General features: G+C 35.2%; 1 protein-coding gene and 1 long non-coding RNA gene across 11 annotated transcripts in view; one reads left to right on the top strand and one right to left on the bottom strand.

The window, feature by feature from the left end:
• LDB3 (LIM domain binding 3) overlaps positions 1 to 14,910 on the top strand; it is a 125,467-nt gene that overhangs the window by 78,533 nt on the left and 32,024 nt on the right. For 5 of the 6 annotated variants that reach the window (XM_021399650.1, XM_021399653.1, XM_021399652.1 and 2 more), the window contains one exon: positions 12,368 to 12,403. The exons of the other annotated variant lie outside the window; for it this stretch is intronic. In XM_021399650.1, coding sequence (XP_021255325.1) covers positions 12,368 to 12,403 — 36 coding nt within the window. The remainder of the gene's footprint in view (positions 1 to 12,367; positions 12,404 to 14,910) is intronic. 6 annotated transcript variants of the gene reach the window in all.
• Positions 1 to 14,910, bottom strand: part of LOC110400064 — a 39,743-nt gene that overhangs the window by 3,436 nt on the left and 21,397 nt on the right. For 4 of the 5 annotated variants that reach the window (XR_002439587.1, XR_002439588.1, XR_002439590.1 and 1 more), the window contains one exon: positions 508 to 599. This is a non-coding gene — a long non-coding RNA (uncharacterized LOC110400064). The remainder of the gene's footprint in view (positions 1 to 507; positions 600 to 14,910) is intronic. The other variant, XR_002439591.1, reaches the window with a different exon arrangement.

The raw sequence follows: 14,910 nt of genomic DNA, 5'->3' as shown, positions 1-14,910 counted from the left end.
TTTTGGATTGTTGCTTCTTAACATATGCTCTGAGTGGTATCTATAAGACTCAGGAATCTTCAGGTGGCAGAATATTATTTTCTGCTAATATCATTGAATGCAGAGCATGACTTTCTTTTGCTAGTGTTACTGCTGTTTTGAAGGCACACAAACAATTATAACTTGCTGTGAAAACATTAATTTGCTGCTGTGCTGATTGTTACAGAATGCTTTTCAGAAAGATGATATCTATTTCAAGTTCGGCAGGTATTTCTTAATGCCATTTCCTTGAATGGAGGGATATATTTTTAAAGCAGTGAGGGAATTCTTGAAGTTAATTTAAGAACTGCTGAAGTTAATACAGTTCAGTGTAACTGGAATAAATGCCACCAGGAAGTTTTAGTATTTCAGCCAGAAATACTTTTATATTTTTAAGTAATAAAAAGATAGTTTAGGAAGTCATACATAAAGACTCCCTTAGATTTAGAAAGAAAATTTAGAAATATCAGTGAATTTCTTGATACTTACATTGTTCATTGTCTTCTGCTGCATTCAGCCTGAGGAGTAAAACCGGTCTGGTCTGTTCCTTTCTTTTTCGCTGGTTTCACTCTCAAGTTCTGCTGCAATTAACACAGTTATCTTGCACTTTGAGTTTAAATAATGAGGGTAAAATAATTTGTTTGCAATTGATCAAATAAATTTGTAAATAACATATATTTCTCCTTGACTATGCTCTCATCCCGCATCCTCCTCCTTCAGCTTATGTTTGCAAAATCTTAAGTTAAACTATAGAACGTCTGGAAAAGATTAAGCTTTGAAAGGTGCTGAACATTGCTTACAACTTGCTCAAGAGCACCAGTCTGCAGTCAGAACCTTTGACAGGAGGAGGTCAATTATTCACAGGACTGCACTTTTGAAAATCCCAAGTTATTCTGCTCTTTAATACAAATGATCAGAAATACTTATACTCAATTCTGTTGAGAAAACTATAGAAACTACTGCTGAGCACTGTGTCTGGTGGCCTTACAGGACAGTGCAAGAAATAGATATAAATATGCTGGCCTGTATATTAATTACGGAATGGAAAATATTAGCAGTAATTTTGCTCCTGTACTGAATTAACTTTAAATGACTGCTTGGGTTGGGGAGGGGAGAGCCAAGAGGATCTGCTGGCAGGGAAACAATGGAATTGCACTACCTTTCTAGCAAAAGCAGACCTGTAGTACCAAGTATAAGTCACAGAATATGAAGTTAAATCAAATTACTCCTCAGAAATGAACATATGCAAAAAAATTCATTTACAGTCTAAAAAGGATCATCCAGCTTTCTTTGCACGGATTTGAAAGTTGGGGAAACAAATCCAAATAAATTGCCATTTCCCTAATTATAATAAGGCAAGGGAGTAGTAGCCATGTTCCCTAATTCCTTTCTTTCTCCCTCCTTTCTTTCTTCTCTTTGTCTCTCTCTCTGTCTCTGTCTTTCTGTCTCTCTCTCTCTCTTTCTTCATGCCACAGGGAAAGGTTTGAAACGGAACGTAACAGCCCACGCTTTGCCAAATTGCGCAACTGGCATCACGGCCTGTCGGCGCAAATCCTTAATGTTAAAAGTTAAAAGCCCACATTAAGTGGGCAAATAAGTGAGAGAGAATTACAGTAAAGAAATAACTGCTATCCTGAGTTAAAGCCTAAGAGTGTTACACACATACAGGAAAGATGATTGCTAGGTAGTTTTTATTTTTTCTGAGTGCCTGTCTGTGGTAGATTTCTGTTGTTAGCCTGGAATCCACTCACTGTCACCAAAAGTAAAAATAATCATACGGTCTTGTTCACGTTCTTTGGTACAAAGTAGATTAACTTTTGTCCTTTACAATATCAAATGCAACTTCAATACATAGATAGAAGGAAAATATCATTGTTTTACTTTTTTGACTTACAGGAGAAAATGAGAGGAAAGTTATTCACGGTATTTCTTTATGAGGAGGACTTAGGTTTTATTGACTTTTATTGTTGTAAAGATAATTAAATACGAGAAAATAGGATGAAAAGGAAAGCTGGCTGAGCCTGGCCTAGAATTTGCTAAATGTACAACCTGCTTAGTTCTCATGATCAAATGATGCTGTTTGAAATAAGACTTTAGCAATGTAATTTTTTCTTCAGTATATTATGCTAGTAAAAGTTATTTGCTAAAACTATTTGCTGTAGTGTTTGAAACCTAAATTTCTCATTAGATGAAAGACAGATAGAATGTGGTTGTTCAGGACCTGTGAGGAAATGACTTCTTGTGAGAGGTGTTTAGGAGTAAGGAGACTACAGAGTACTGTTGGTGCACTGAAGTTTTTAAAGCATCTTATAAGTTCAAAGGAACTTGTTGCCCATTCTGTATTGCTCTTGCTTTGACCCACATTTTTTTTCTGTATATAGCAGCATGCTTTATCTCAAATAAAAGTATTTAAAACTAAAATAACGATGTGCCTGTTTTACACAGTACTTCATTCCTTTTTAAGACAATAACTGCTTCAACTGATTATTGAAAAAAGGTGCACTTTTCTTTCCACAGTAGAAAATTTGGTCAAAAAGCTTTTCCCTATTACCTATAGTTCTTACTGACCTTTAAACTATTGGAATTAGAATCAACCTGACAAAATAATGGAAAAAGACAGCAAAAGAAATGAGCAACTACTTTCTTACTTGTTAAAGAGAACATGGCATAATTAAGAAATGCTAAATGACAAGATATTGATAATACCATTAGATTTCCATTTGAATAATACACATTCTCTGGCTTATTAATGTATAGAGGCACTTGAGACATTGCTAGTGAAATGGGATCTTTCTATTTGAACAGTACAACAGTGCTTCAGTTTTAAACTGTGACAGTCAAACTAAGGTACAACCATCCAAAAGACCCCCCATGTGCTTCTGTTTTTTGTTTAAAGTACACCAAGAGAAGTATAACTTCTATTTTATGCTCTGATCATTAAATTATACAAAAAATGCATTTTAATTAAACTACATTTATGGTTTCCATAGAAACAGTTGATATTATCCCTTAACAATCTGCATTAGTAGACCTTACTGCTGACTGAAACTAAAGTTTCTGGTGATAAAGCAACAAAAGGTTAATTATGTTGCAGATCTGCCTACCACCCAATTTATGATTTTTTTCTAATTAACTTCTTTAAACTGCATTATGTTCCTTTATCTGGTAACAGTAATTCTGATCATAGAGATTAACAGGCAAAATTGAAACTCTTACAGTTTTTGCAGCTTTCAAATATCTGTAATTTATATCACCAAGAAAAAACACGTCTAAACTCTCATTTTGTGGGCAGGAAAAGCTACTATTCTTGAAGGATTTTGCATAAATCAAGCAAATATGAGTGTTTAAAGAATTTTTTAAAATCTCAGACATTTGAAAAAGAAGTTTGACTATTTTATTTAAGAGTACATGGACAGTAGTCCATTTTAAAATGTACTTCACTGTTTAAAATATAAGTACTGTAGCAATTCAGTAAACACACAATTTAATGCACAACATTCATTTATATTTCCTTATGGGAATGCAAACAAATTCCAATCATATCTCACTGGTACCTGTGGACAATCAGCATAAACTAATACCAGCACAAAATAAGAGTAACGTTTCCAATTCTCCTGTGTGGTGCTAATATCAGTTATCAATTCAGAATGGGTAAATCTTATTTATGCATGGAAAATTTTAGGAGAATTTAAAATGTCAATATGCAATTAACCCTTTTTCTTAAACAGAAAATGTACCTAAGTAAAAAATCTTCATTCTAGTATTCAACTAAATTAAATGGTTTTCTGAATAAATACATGGAAGTATTTTCACTTAAATAGGAATCGTGTATCCTTAAATGTTTTATGAACATAATATGGATACTATTTATTTCAGGTAGTTCTAGTGCATGTACTGTAATGAAAATGTTTGTACTATATCTGAATGTTTATGTTTAATGTCATTTTTAAAGATACTTTTAAATAATCAGAACAGCAGTTTGGTTAGTTATGAAATTAATGCAAATGTAATTAAGGGCCATCTTCCCCTTATGTCTGCTTCTGTGGATTTAACAATAAACAGTGCATATAAGCCGTCTAGTTATAAAGAGATAGAGTTATAAACTATTTCCCGGGAAGACAGAAACAAGAATCTCAGTACTCTACAAGCTTGTAGAATTTCAGCTCTTTATGTAACCATAGGAAAAAGTAATAGAGAAAAATCTTCAATAGTTGGTACTTTTTTTACTTTTAAAATGAGAATAACCCCGTGGAAGTTGCTGTCATTAATCCCTAATGCAAGATCATTTACTACAGCATATTTCTACTGGTCCAATCCCTTTCCAAAAAAAAATTAAAAAAAATCTAATTTTTCTGTTTAGTTTCTTGTTTATACTTAACCTCTTAACCCAGTGATTCCTTAAGTCTTTCACCTCAAAAATCTGCTTTTATGTTGTCATGGTGATCTCCAAGCCCCAGAAATTCATGCTGCAAATATTTCCTTGTGTAACTATTAACAGGCCGCGTTTTTAATTCTTGAAGAGGAAGCAGGCTTTTTCTGTAAGGTGGATAAAGTGGGCTGCATTTGTTATTCTCTAATCTCTCATAGCTGCAGACTATGACAGACTTAGACCTGATGAGAATTCCTAAGTAGCTATGAGAGGCCGCTAGCTTTGTTTCGGCTAGAGTTCAAGTTTTTCCTGGTTATGTCCTGTTCTTAACGTCCAGGCTTATCTCGTAAGTTGCTTCTGATCAGCCAACCCCATCTTGCAGTGTTTCTTGACCGTTTGCAGAAGTCTGCTCTTTTGCCTAGGAAAAGTAGTCTCAGTTAATGAAAGTAAAGCTTAAACTAGGTTCCTGACTGACGACTCAATGAGTCATGTAGTTCTTTAAAAAGGCTTTGATGATAGGCAGGTGTATCTGTTCCATGTTGAATATAGTTTGAACCTTGACTCTTTTGCTGGGTGGAGGACACTGAGATGGTGACAATTGTCTTCTACATAATCTCCATGCCAAGAAGGATAGTAAAATGCAGTATGCAGATAGAGATATTATCCCCCTGTCCTTCCCAGTATTGCCAGTAAAGCCTAGTATTATAAGCATTTAATGAAGATACAGCAAAGCTGATGCCACTAGGAAATCAAAACCAAAAGGCCTTCCAGGTAAATCTGCTTGTCTGGTTATGACACAGGGAAATGCTCATTTTCTGCTGTGGTATAAGACCGTTTGTTATATACTAACCTTTTTCCTGAATATTGCTGCTTTGTCTTCTACACAAATGGTCTCTTCCTCACCTCTTAGAGTTCTTAGTTTGCAGTAGGAGTACTGACTGCATGCAAGGCATGCTGATGGGATGTGGCAAGAGTGTGCCTTTAGGAAAGCAGGCATGAGAACTTGACCTCTCTTCCTTTTGTGCATGAAAAAATTGCAAGAGAAGAAAAGTTCTGTGGCTCCTTCTCTTGCCTCCCTCTTTCCACACCTGCCTGGATAGGAGAGGAAATTTTTTTCTATATAATAAATATAAAGGTCACTTCCTCTTCATTGCTGTTTCTTTCTCATTATGCACAACTGCGTGGAGTATATCTTCAGTAGTAAGGGACAGGAATTCTAGGGAGTGCTTTATCACTTTTGAAAAGTCTAGCTCTCATGTATCACAGAATTGTCTGAAACCTTCTTTGTAAACAGGAAGGGGTGACCAGTCTTTCACTTGTACTTCTAGGTTCCCACAGGGAATAAGCTGATTGATTCCATGGCTTCTTTACCAGTGTCTACCATGAGCCTTAGTGACTGGGACTATCATTACACCTTTAGAAAATACTAGGACAATTGCACAAATTCTAATTTGCAAATATAAAAAGCTAGAATGTTGGTATGGTACACGATAGTAGTAGATCTTGTAGCAGATCTTGGTAAAACCAATTCTTGGCTTTCATTAATCAGTGCTTTATCAGCAGCCTTCTGCAATATACATGAAAATGAATTGACTAAAGTTTGCTTTCAAGCACAATGAACTTATTCTCCTTATCAAAGCTATCTATCTGATACCACCAAGACAAGATCTAAGGTACTTTGATCCTCTTCCCTCGTATGCCAGAATTTCTGGTGGTTAGCATGGTTGACTTACCCAGTTGCCAAAAACTTCCTATCTGTACACTAAGCAGATTACCAAAAAGCTTTCTGAAGGGTGTAGCTTATTTTTCTATAACAACACACAGAATAAAGCAGTGTTTGGTAGCTAGCTATTTCATTTCAGGAACGTTACTACAATAAATAATAACAAGTACATATATTTATTCTTATCCTGGTTACCTTTTAGTGTCTAAAGAGTGACAAAAAAAACATTGGAGTAGTGAGTAAACTCAATTGTTTCTATGGAATTGTGAGTGGGTCTAGAAGGGTAAACTGAACAAATATGTCTTTCTTCCCCAAAAAACTCCTTGAAGTTCAATGGGAAAAGTGAATTTAGAGACCATTGATTCCTTGTTTTGAAGCCAGTTCTCTGTAGAAGCAATTGGTCAAAGGTGGGAGTCATAAGGTCTATTGTATCCAGTTGAATGCACTCATTTAAAACTAAAGGAGGGAGATGAAATTTCAGATGAAAATAATAAATACAGTGAAACAGTTTAAAAGCAAGTAATGCATAAGATAATAGAGACTGTCAAAGCTCAAGATTCACTTTTGTGTTCACTTTTTGGGTGTAGTGAACTGTATTTTAGTATCTCTTATTTACCATCTCAGTCTTTTGCATGTTCCTGACCAACACTTACTTCTTCACTGGCAGAAATTCACATCACTTTCCTTCCTTCTGTGCTACTGTATGCATCCCATATACTTATATGCCCATACACATCCTGACACTGATGCCAATGGCTAACCAAAATACCAGTGCATGGTGCAGCTTTCTCTTACTGTACTGTTTTCTTCCATTGCCTTCAGTCTAATAAGGAAAAAACAGTTTTTGCATGTTGCAGCTTTCTAATAGGCATGTGTAACTTGGAAGCACCCAACTGAAGTCTGTGGATCATCTGACTGGTTAACAGAGCATTTTGTAAGACAAGTTGGAGAACTGGCTGATGGCATAGCACTGGCACTGCTTCCTTTTACTCTGCTTCTAAATTGCATTAATGTTAACAGAATTATACTAAATACTAATCATTTCCTAATAGTTCATTTCCATGTAATCAATTGTTGTTGACCCAGAATGTTATACAATTACAAATGAGAGAAAGGGAAATTAAGAAAACCCTTAAGGGAATGCGTAGTAATATGTAATCCATGTTCTGAAAAAAACTGACAACTACTCTATCTCATACCACCTAGTTATTTGTTTCAAGAATCAAGCAGAAAAGACACAGTAGTGTATCTCAGATGCAGATACAAATCTATGATAATACCACGTACAGAAAGAATGAATTTTCTTACCATCAATGTGTACAAATTAAAAATTGGCTTGAAAAACTACAAGCTGACAGTGAGATCTACGAGTTCTCTCAGCTTCCCTGGAGCAATGTGAAGTCACAATGAGAAAAAATGCTTCAGTGAAAGGGGAATCATTTCCTAGTGTACAATACCTAAACTTGTGCACTGTCCTCGGCTACAGTGGTCCCAAATACAGTCTGAGAGGTTCCTATGACCAGGTGCCTGCTGGCAGACATTTGTGCTTTACCAGTGGGGTTCTAAAATGCTAGAGGGAACCATTCAGATAGATCTGATTGCAGAATTAAGGCTAAGACAGGGGAAAGTTATTCGCACTATTTTTTGAGCTGGAATACATCAAAGCTCAAGTTGATCCATATACTCAGGATTTTGCAGTCTTTGTTCTTACTAAAATGGTACATTTACCAGTATGATAAATTGGAGTACATACTTACATGTCAAATGTCCCTATATAAATCTTGGAAAAGTTATCTCAACTTCTACAAGCACATATGCTGCTTTATTTCCATATGTATTTATTATTTGAATGCTTAGTGTTACAGCATGCTAGAAGATGCCACTAAAATCCATAGGAGGTATTTGCTTTGATTTAGTGAGCTGCTTTGACTGAGTTCCATACTACCTGTTGAGAATAAGTACCTGTTGCTTTTTTTCAAATGAATATATGACAATGCTTTTCCTATTCTGCGGCACTGTCTGTGCAAACCAGAATACCTTCTGGGCGAAATGGATTTTCCTGTTTTGAAAAGGAGATAGCAGGATATACTGCTATTATTTTGGCGTGGGCTGCTCACATTCTTAACTAAGGTGGCTGAAAAAGAGAGACTAGCTATTCTTCTATCCCAAGCTAAAGTTTTAACTAAACCAGCATGATAGTCATCTTCTATCCTTTCCAGTTAACTGCCTATGACTTTTTTGTGTGTGTCCTGTGGTGTCTCTGTTAAGATAATAGCTTGTTACAGTTATAAAAACAGAGCTTGGGGGAAAAGAAAAGATAAACTGTCTCAATGATTTTATATTCATGTGTTTATGGAAAAATTGTCAGCTCCAAACACAAAGCTAAAAATTGCCTCATTGGATCAGAACTGGATCAGCAGTTTCTGTGGCTCAGTAAAGAGTGTCCAACAGTGTTAGAATTTCATGCCATCAAAAAAAAAAATGTTTGGAAGGCCATTATTAAATAGCTTTCATATAACTTTCTTCCCAGGCACCCTCTAAGACATTTTTGAAGAAATATTTTGTGACTTCAACTTCTTAAAAGGAAATTTTATTTTTAGGAGAATATGCTTATGTAAATATAAGTACATGTTAGGATGAAAGCTATTAAGAGTCTAGTTAGGAAAAGTCCTGCAAATTCACAACATACTACTAGAAAAAGAGAATTTTTGATTTTAAGAGATAGAGACCCTAATAATCTGTAATTCTTAACAAATAGTCCCTCTTTCAAAAAGAGGCCTATATGTCTTTCAGGTGTCTTCTTCAATAGAAAGCTATTGGATGATCTATACAGGAAAATACCGATAGTCTATATACTAACGTTTATAAAAAATAGCTCCATAATCTCTTACTAAAGAGGGTGAGTTGATATTTAAAATACTTAGTTGGGATTCAAATGCTGATTCATTTCAACTCTCTGCCCTGCCATGGACCTTCTATCTGGCCATGAGCAATTCTATTAAGATTTGGTTCCTCATGTGTAAAATGTAGGAAAAAAATGCTGCAGGAGAACACTGAGAATAAATTAATTATAGTGTTCATTTATTGCTTCAATGTTGAAACACAGAAAAGAGTTGAAGGACCATGCGGTCTCTTAGGATGCCAAAAAATCCTGATGACATCAGATCTTCATTACAGATTGGTTCTTTGTCTCTAAAACATTTTGATGGAACAGAGAGGAGCCGTTCAAGAGAGAGTCTAGGGAAGGCAGGTAGAAAGTGCACAAGCTTAGTATCTCAATATACTTGATACATATAAATGATTGGGAATCTTTCTCATTTTATTTTATGTTTGGAAACCAAATGTGTAAGTGTTCTTCTGCTTAGCACATACAGTTCTGATTCAGTGGAATTGCTTATTAGAAGCTCTTTTAGGGTCCAGTGGAACACACAAGCTTGGCTTGCAAATTAATTTTACATTTTGTTCCTCACACTCTTGCTAGTGTGGGAGAGAGAAGGACTCCATCTTAATCGTTCAATTAAGTCAGTCTTTATGACCATATCACATAGCACCCTTTTTTTGAGAAGGAAACATTTAATATTTTCCGCTCTATTACATACTATGTAATTGGGACAGACAGTATGTTCCATACATAAGTCTTGTTTGAGAGATATGTCCGATATTTAACAAAACCTTGTAGGAATTGCAGTGTTTTCTCAAATAGTCATTGACTTAGGTCCTTCTATCAAAAGCTATTTAGCTGGGGGCTAAAGGGAGTGCAGAAAAATCATTAACATCAGTTAGCTCAAAACTGCTATCCACTAATATTGGATACAAACTGCCCATAATATACTGAGCCAATTTTGTACATGTTGTGAGAGTATTGACTTTACCAAGCTTGTCCCAGTGATGTATTTGACTCAAAAGCAAAATTAATTCTCTACTTAGTTTGAAAAAAAAAAAAAATTGATTGTAACATATGCAGAAAATTCACTAGTTTGTTCTTCAAAATGCAAGTATCACCAGTAAGATACAACTGATCTTGAGCCTTTCTCAATGTTAGCCAAGCAGGAATTATTCCTGCTGACTGAGAAGAGAAATAGTTCCTGAAAGCAACACTGTGAGGAAGCGCTGTGTGCCTATGAGCTCATCTTTCCCTTTACTCTGCCTTTTTCTTTGCTTTACTCTGTGGAAGTATGTTTACTACACTTATCTATCTCTGCAAACTTCACAACTCCCCTTGCCATGTTACTCAGCATTATGTTATACTTGCAAACTCAGGGAGAAAGCTTTTGTAAAATCCTTATCTCAAACTCAAGTGATGTTCTGCATTTTTCAGTACAGTCACAGCTCGCAAAGCAGAAACACTTGGATCAGATTAATAGTCACACCAGAGGCCTAATATTGCTTCTGCCCAATCCAAAACTGCCTGCATTTTGGTTTTAACTATAATTTTTCATGAATATTTTGTAACACTGAAAATAAACAATGCTTTATTCACTTCAGGCTGCAATTGTATTTTATTATTATTTTTTTAACAGACTTGCATGATATACTCTTGGTATACTAACGCTTTCATATCCAAGGCACTCTCTACCAATTTCTAATTCATCCTCCCCCACTTTGTTTCAGCCTGGTTTTACTATACAGGACATTCCAATGAAATCTCAGCTTGGTTACCATAAAGGCAGTGTTTGGTTTCTCATTGCTTTAGAGTGGTGAACAATTCATCTTATTGCGGTACTTACCTCCAAGTCAGGTTCTTCCATTCTGACCATAATAACATTCTTGATGCGTCAGACAGACGCATCTGAGGCTCATTTCAAATCTACTTCTGTGTTTGAAAGTCTGGCTTCAATTCATTTATTTTGGGGGTTACATTATAGTTAGGGATTTTAAAAATTGGGAGGTTAGAGAATATCTATGCCTAAGTCTTTGCTAATAGACAAGCGTTTATAAATTTATTTGGGCTAAACTAAGAGAAGAGTGCACATGTGAGTGTGCATGTGTACATACAGAAACACAGAAATATATAAAATACTTCTAATGAAAAATATTAAGAATAGTCTTCAAAACAATGTAAGACAATGATCAGAGCACAAGAAATCGAGATAAATGAATCCTTGTATTTCTTGTTTGGAAGGACTTTTCAGAAAGGAGATTCACTTGGGTAAATGGGGGCATTTGCTTTGTGTTTTGTAATTTTATATCTCAGTTGTGGGAAGTATTCTAATTTGACACATTTTAACTTTAAATGTGCTGAAATTCCACCACAATTTCTTGACTATAATATTATCAGCCTCTCACTTTAATCATAGAATATCCAAAGTTGGAAAGAACCCACAAGGACCATCAAGTCCAACTCGTGGCTCCATATATGACCACCCAAAATTCAAACCATATGTTTGAGAGTGTTGTCCTAAAAAGTAGTAATCACCACCATATTGCTAAATCTTGAGACCTATCTCAGTTATTTAACTTGACTAGATCTCAAACATAGGAGTCTAAATCTTAAGGATTATAGTCTTTACAATTCTTCCACAAATATACAGTTGCTTGCACTCAAACCAATCAGTTATTTCTGTGAGTGTGTTTATAGGATTTACAGCCTAACTATCACTGAAATGGAAGCTGACTTGTTCCTTACTTCTCTGAAGGGATGACATTTCTTGTTTTAATTAAACTTAGAACTGAGAAAACTAGTACTTATTTGGGTAGGGTATAGAATTTTCAAGTGATGCCAGGCATACACAATCCATATGAGTTTTTTTTAACCATTTATTTCCTTGCAATTTAAAAAGTATTGGATCTTCAAGGACTGCCCAAATCTGATTATTTTTACCACTTAGATTTGACATCAGATTATGTTTCATTGGAACACCATTGGAGTTTTCTTTTAAAAGGGAAGTATCTAAGTAAAAATTATTCCTGAAATTGTATACATACAGACAATGCCAGATTTGCATGAGAAATGAGAATTGCAAAATTGATACTTTTCCTTCATTTTTCTTTAATTTTGAATGAGAGAAAATGCTCACAGGAAACTTGCAAATTTGGTGAGTTTCATTTGAAGAGCTGAAAATGTTTCTCACAGCTATATTTATGAGCAACCACTCTAGGATGCTTTTGGCAACCAAACATTTCTCCTAAACCTATCTTCCTTTGCCCTGTGTGTTTTTTGGTTGTTTTTTTTTAATTGTCTTTTTTTTTCTTTTTCTTTTTTGCCACAAATGACAACTGCATTTCCTTTATTCATATGGTATCCCCTCCTTTCACAGAGACAAAGAAAATGTTGCAGCAACATCAGAAAACAGGTAATTTTTGCTCTGTGTGTTCTACTTTATCCCTATTCAATTGGCCTCCACTTTTCCCATATTATTCTTACCTCAAAAACATACAAAATTTTAGAAGACAATAAATGATATAGGTTTCAATTAAGCAGATTTGCTGGGCATTTCTTTCTAATGTAGAATTCAGAAAGGTCTGTGAGATGGTAGCAGACATAGTGAAGGGAATCAAGTCGCTTGGAACTTTTGTGTAAACATTTCTGATTGATCTGATTCTTGTGTATGTTGTTTGATCCTTCATGGGATATGAGGTTCTGTAAGTAACTTCTTTCATTTCAAAAGTGATTTTCTCCCAAAGAATCTCAGCACGCTTTGCAGTTATGTATAGAAATATATCTATAAAGGTACAAACAAGTACTGAAACACAGGAACTTAAATGAATCTAATCTATTATTTAATGGAGCAAAGAAATGCCTCTTATTAGTTCCTGCCATGAAACAAATTTTACCTCATTTTTTTCCAAGTTTATTCATCTTCCCTAAACAGCTACTTTTTATATTTGTTTTTAAGACTTCTCACTGTCCAGCAAAGGTTGCATAGAATTAAAATCCAAGTACAAGCATTATCCCGACTAATGATATAATCAGTGGTAACTGGCACTTGGAACCACAGGGAAAATAAGAATTATGTCAAAAAAAAAAAGAAAGAAAGAAAACACATTTAGCATTTGAGTAGTTGTTTAATTTGTGTAAAACCATCTACAGGACTGTACAGCTGCTCCACTGAAATCTCTTCTTTTAGATTTTACTAGGAACAGTTTCTGGTGTATGACTGCTGTTAGTGTCACAGTTCATTGCCTTAATCTTGCATGGTTTGTCATACCATAGCTTTTATCCACCTCCACTACCGTCTCACCTTTGCTATGTGTCTTATTATGATATTCCTAGCAATATGGCTTCCAGATTTAATACAAGGTACTTTTTAAATTCTTGCATCCTTTCCTAGTCTCAAGCAGTAACAAACCTTCAAAATTTGTTGTGATTTCAAATGCAGTACCATGATGATCTCCTACAGTGTACAGAATTTAGGAATACATGAAGAGCATGCTGGATATTTACAGATATAAATCTTTTTACAGGAAAAAGAAGAGACAGAAAAATGAAACCTTAATTACTAAACCTAGACTTGACTTTTCAGTTACCTTGTTACACTTCGGCCCGTGCTCCTGCCAAAGGCTTTGCCCACTGCACAGAAACAACAACTACTGTCTTACAGAGTCAGATGCTAGTGTTCTAGAATGCTGCTTCATTTGATGTGGATAGAAAGCAACAGTATTTCTGAAAACCATAAAAATTCAATAATCAGTTTTATTTTAAATATACCAGCTTCTTCTGTAGATGGAGTTCTCTCTCTTTCTTGAAAACCGATTACGTCGGGAATTGGTGACATGATAACAAATATCTCATTTACAACTTCCTTGTAATCTTTGTTACCCAGGGCTACAGCTACTACATATGTGCCACAGTATGTGACCTCCAGTACTTTGAAACCTCCTCAGTCATGCACCATGGGTACCAACACTGGCAGTGCTAAGCCAATGGCCTCCAGAGGCTCTGTGAGGCTTGGAGCGGGTACAAGTCAGAGGGAAGCCAGTTGTGTCACTACTGGCCATAAAGTCTCTCTTTCTTCATCCAGTAATCAAAGGTACACAGTGATGTGTAACTGCTCAACTGACGCGCTTTGGAATGGTTTGGTAATAACAATCTCTAACTCTTCCAGACTGAAAATGCCTATGGCCTAAAAGGCAGATGTCTAAATTCTACAAATTACAGCAACTTCTAATTCCTGTAGGTTTTACTTGTAAGGATTTCATCTACAATGTAGAGACAAGTCATTAAGCACCTTCTGCAGGAAAGCAGCAGCTGGTACTATGCTCTGTATTTCTCAAACATTGTCATAGTCAAACGCAAAACTCTTCCATGTTATGTCTTTCTCTAAATACCTTCTCTAGTACGTTTTTTCTATGAATGCAACAGTAAAGGTGATTATTTTCCCTATACCTTTTGTTTTGTCCCTTATATTTTCAATTCTATACCAGAGATCTGTTGGATGACTTGAAACAAAAAGGACTTCATGTTATATAAAGGAGACTAAATGCAGCTTTACTAATCTACTCAATTGTTCTTTGGACAGAAAGTCACAAGTTAGAACTCTACAGAGATTACAGAGTAATCTGCGCTTATTTTTTTAAATCTTAAAGTGCATTTGTTGCCAAGTTTCCTCATTATGGTTATTAACTACTATTACCCTTTTAACCTCTACTGATTTGTGTTACTTTCGTAAGTGAAAATCAGTTGAGAATATGTCTTTATTTTCATCTACCTAAGTTACTCACATCATGCATTTTATGTTTATTGGTTACCACAAAAATTCAGATGTTTGAGAACATCAGTTTCCTATGATTTTCCTTAAAATAAAAAAAAATTGTAAAGATTAAAAGTATATGTAATATCTTTACAAAAATTAACCTGTAG

The sequence above is a fragment of the Numida meleagris genome, chromosome 5, assembly GCF_002078875.1.
Source record: "Numida meleagris isolate 19003 breed g44 Domestic line chromosome 5, NumMel1.0, whole genome shotgun sequence".
Classification (NCBI taxonomy): Eukaryota; Metazoa; Chordata; class Aves; order Galliformes; family Numididae; genus Numida; species Numida meleagris.
This window is presented reverse-complemented; position numbering and strand designations above follow the sequence as displayed.